The sequence below is a fragment of the Moschus berezovskii genome, chromosome 15 (genome assembly GCF_049115385.1).
Source record: "Moschus berezovskii isolate FMDL1 chromosome 15, NW_MosBer_1.0, whole genome shotgun sequence".
Taxonomy (NCBI): Eukaryota; Metazoa; Chordata; class Mammalia; order Artiodactyla; family Moschidae; genus Moschus; species Moschus berezovskii.
Genome location: NC_142474.1, coordinates 10093247 through 10094691, shown reverse-complemented (window position 1 = coordinate 10094691; position 1445 = coordinate 10093247). Strand labels below are relative to the sequence as shown.

Sequence of the window (1445 nt, the reverse complement as noted above, 5' to 3'; positions counted from 1 at the left end):
CGGGCCAGCCCGGACACTCCCCGGAGAAGAGGGCGGACTTGTGGGCTCTCAGAGGTTATGCCTCAGAGGTATTACAGTTCCTTTTTCAAGGATGGGAGACTTGATACTTCCTGGTCAAATGCACGCGCTTTTGACCTTGGACCCCGGGGCCTACAGCTCCCCCTGCTGGCCGCTGCCTGCCAGAATCGATATAAACAAGGCATTCGGCCTCAACGTTCAGCCACACTCCGCTTCCATTATGAAGATGAGCGGCTTCTCTGCGCTCCCCGTGATCTTCCTTCTGCTCTGCGTCCACACGGCACAGCCGGGACCCCGCAAGGGTGCGTGGAGGGCGCGGCGGTCCTCGGTGCGGTGGGGTGGGGGCACGCTTTCCCCGAGAAGCGCAGATGCCCAGGGGCCCCCACCTCACCTTGTGGCATTTTCCCCCAGCCGTCCAGAAACCTGGATTTTGCCCAGAATTTTTCCTTTCCTGCCCTTTCGTCCTTTTACCTATGTGCCGGCGCGATAGAGGGTGCAAGGGGACCAAGAAGTGTTGTTTCTACAACTGCCGGCGTCAGTGTATGGAGCCCTGGATATCGTTGGAGTGAGGTGAGAAGCCCTACATCTGCCTCCCCCACCGGCCCCTGGAACGTTCCAGAAAAACCAGGTCTCCCAGAGGGAGTGGAGGACTGTCAGTGCCCTTAGATTTCACGGAGATAAGAGCTTTTAAATTGAGATCTGATCTGGGACTTTTCTGGTGGTTCAGTGGTTGAGACACAGGGTTTCCAATAGGGGGGCCCTGGTTGCGGCCCTGACTGGGGAAGTAAGGTCCAGTCTGTCTGCGCCAAAACTCGCCTCAAAGACAGTGAAGAAAGAAGCCCTTCAAACCTTCTTCAGGAAATTCACCATTTGTGTCCTCGGCATCATTGTTTGGTGAAATGACAAGGAGGTCAGGATGAGATTATCTCTAAGCGTCTGAACTGTTACTGAATTTTTATCATAACTGTTTTCCGGGGCCGTTTTTGGTTTTTTAATATTTGTTTATTTGGCTGCACTGAGTCTTAGTTGCAGCATGCAGGATCTTTGATCTTCGTTGAAGCTTGTGGGATCCAGTTCCCTGACCCGGGATGGAACCCCGGCCCCTCGCATTAGGAGTGCAGTCTTAGCCACTCAACCACCAGGGAAGTCCCTGGCCATTATTTTTTCTAATCGCTCATAATAAGGAAGCACTTTCCTCTTTACATTTAAACAGTGAGGTAAGGCGTTCTGAGATTATAATTCTACAGAACGGCTCACCTAGAATTCCTGAACCCTGATTCCTTGGAAGTGCATCGCAGCATCCTTGGGAGGTGTATACAGGGTGCAGACCATAGTGGTCATGGGATCCAGTCCGTGTTCCCCGCAGGCTCTGCATCATCGCACGTCTCTGTTTCTTTCTCTCCTCTCCCCAGGTAGAAACCTCTCTT

The 1445-nt window shown here is 53.0% G+C and overlaps 1 protein-coding gene across 1 annotated transcript; it reads left to right on the top strand.

Moving 5' to 3' along the window:
• The first annotated feature begins 232 nt into the window (after positions 1–232).
• LOC148775336 (WAP four-disulfide core domain protein 15A-like) lies at positions 233–587 on the top strand. The gene is made up of 2 exons (XM_088844349.1): positions 233–320; positions 430–587. Exons 1-2 carry the CDS (start codon positions 239–241, stop codon positions 585–587), a joined length of 240 nt encoding a protein of 79 aa, XP_088700475.1. The 5' UTR covers positions 233–238.
• The last annotated feature ends 858 nt before the right edge of the window (positions 588–1445 follow it).

Excerpts from the sequence above, each read along its gene's own strand:
- LOC148775336 (XM_088844349.1), top strand. The coding sequence starts at position 239 with ATGAAGATGAGCGGCTTCTCTGCGCTCCCCGTGATCTTCCTTCTGCTC. Across the intron at positions 321-429 it reads ACAGCCGGGACCCCGCAAGG|CCGTCCAGAAACCTGGATTT; the intron begins GTGCGTGGAGGG and ends ATTTTCCCCCAG.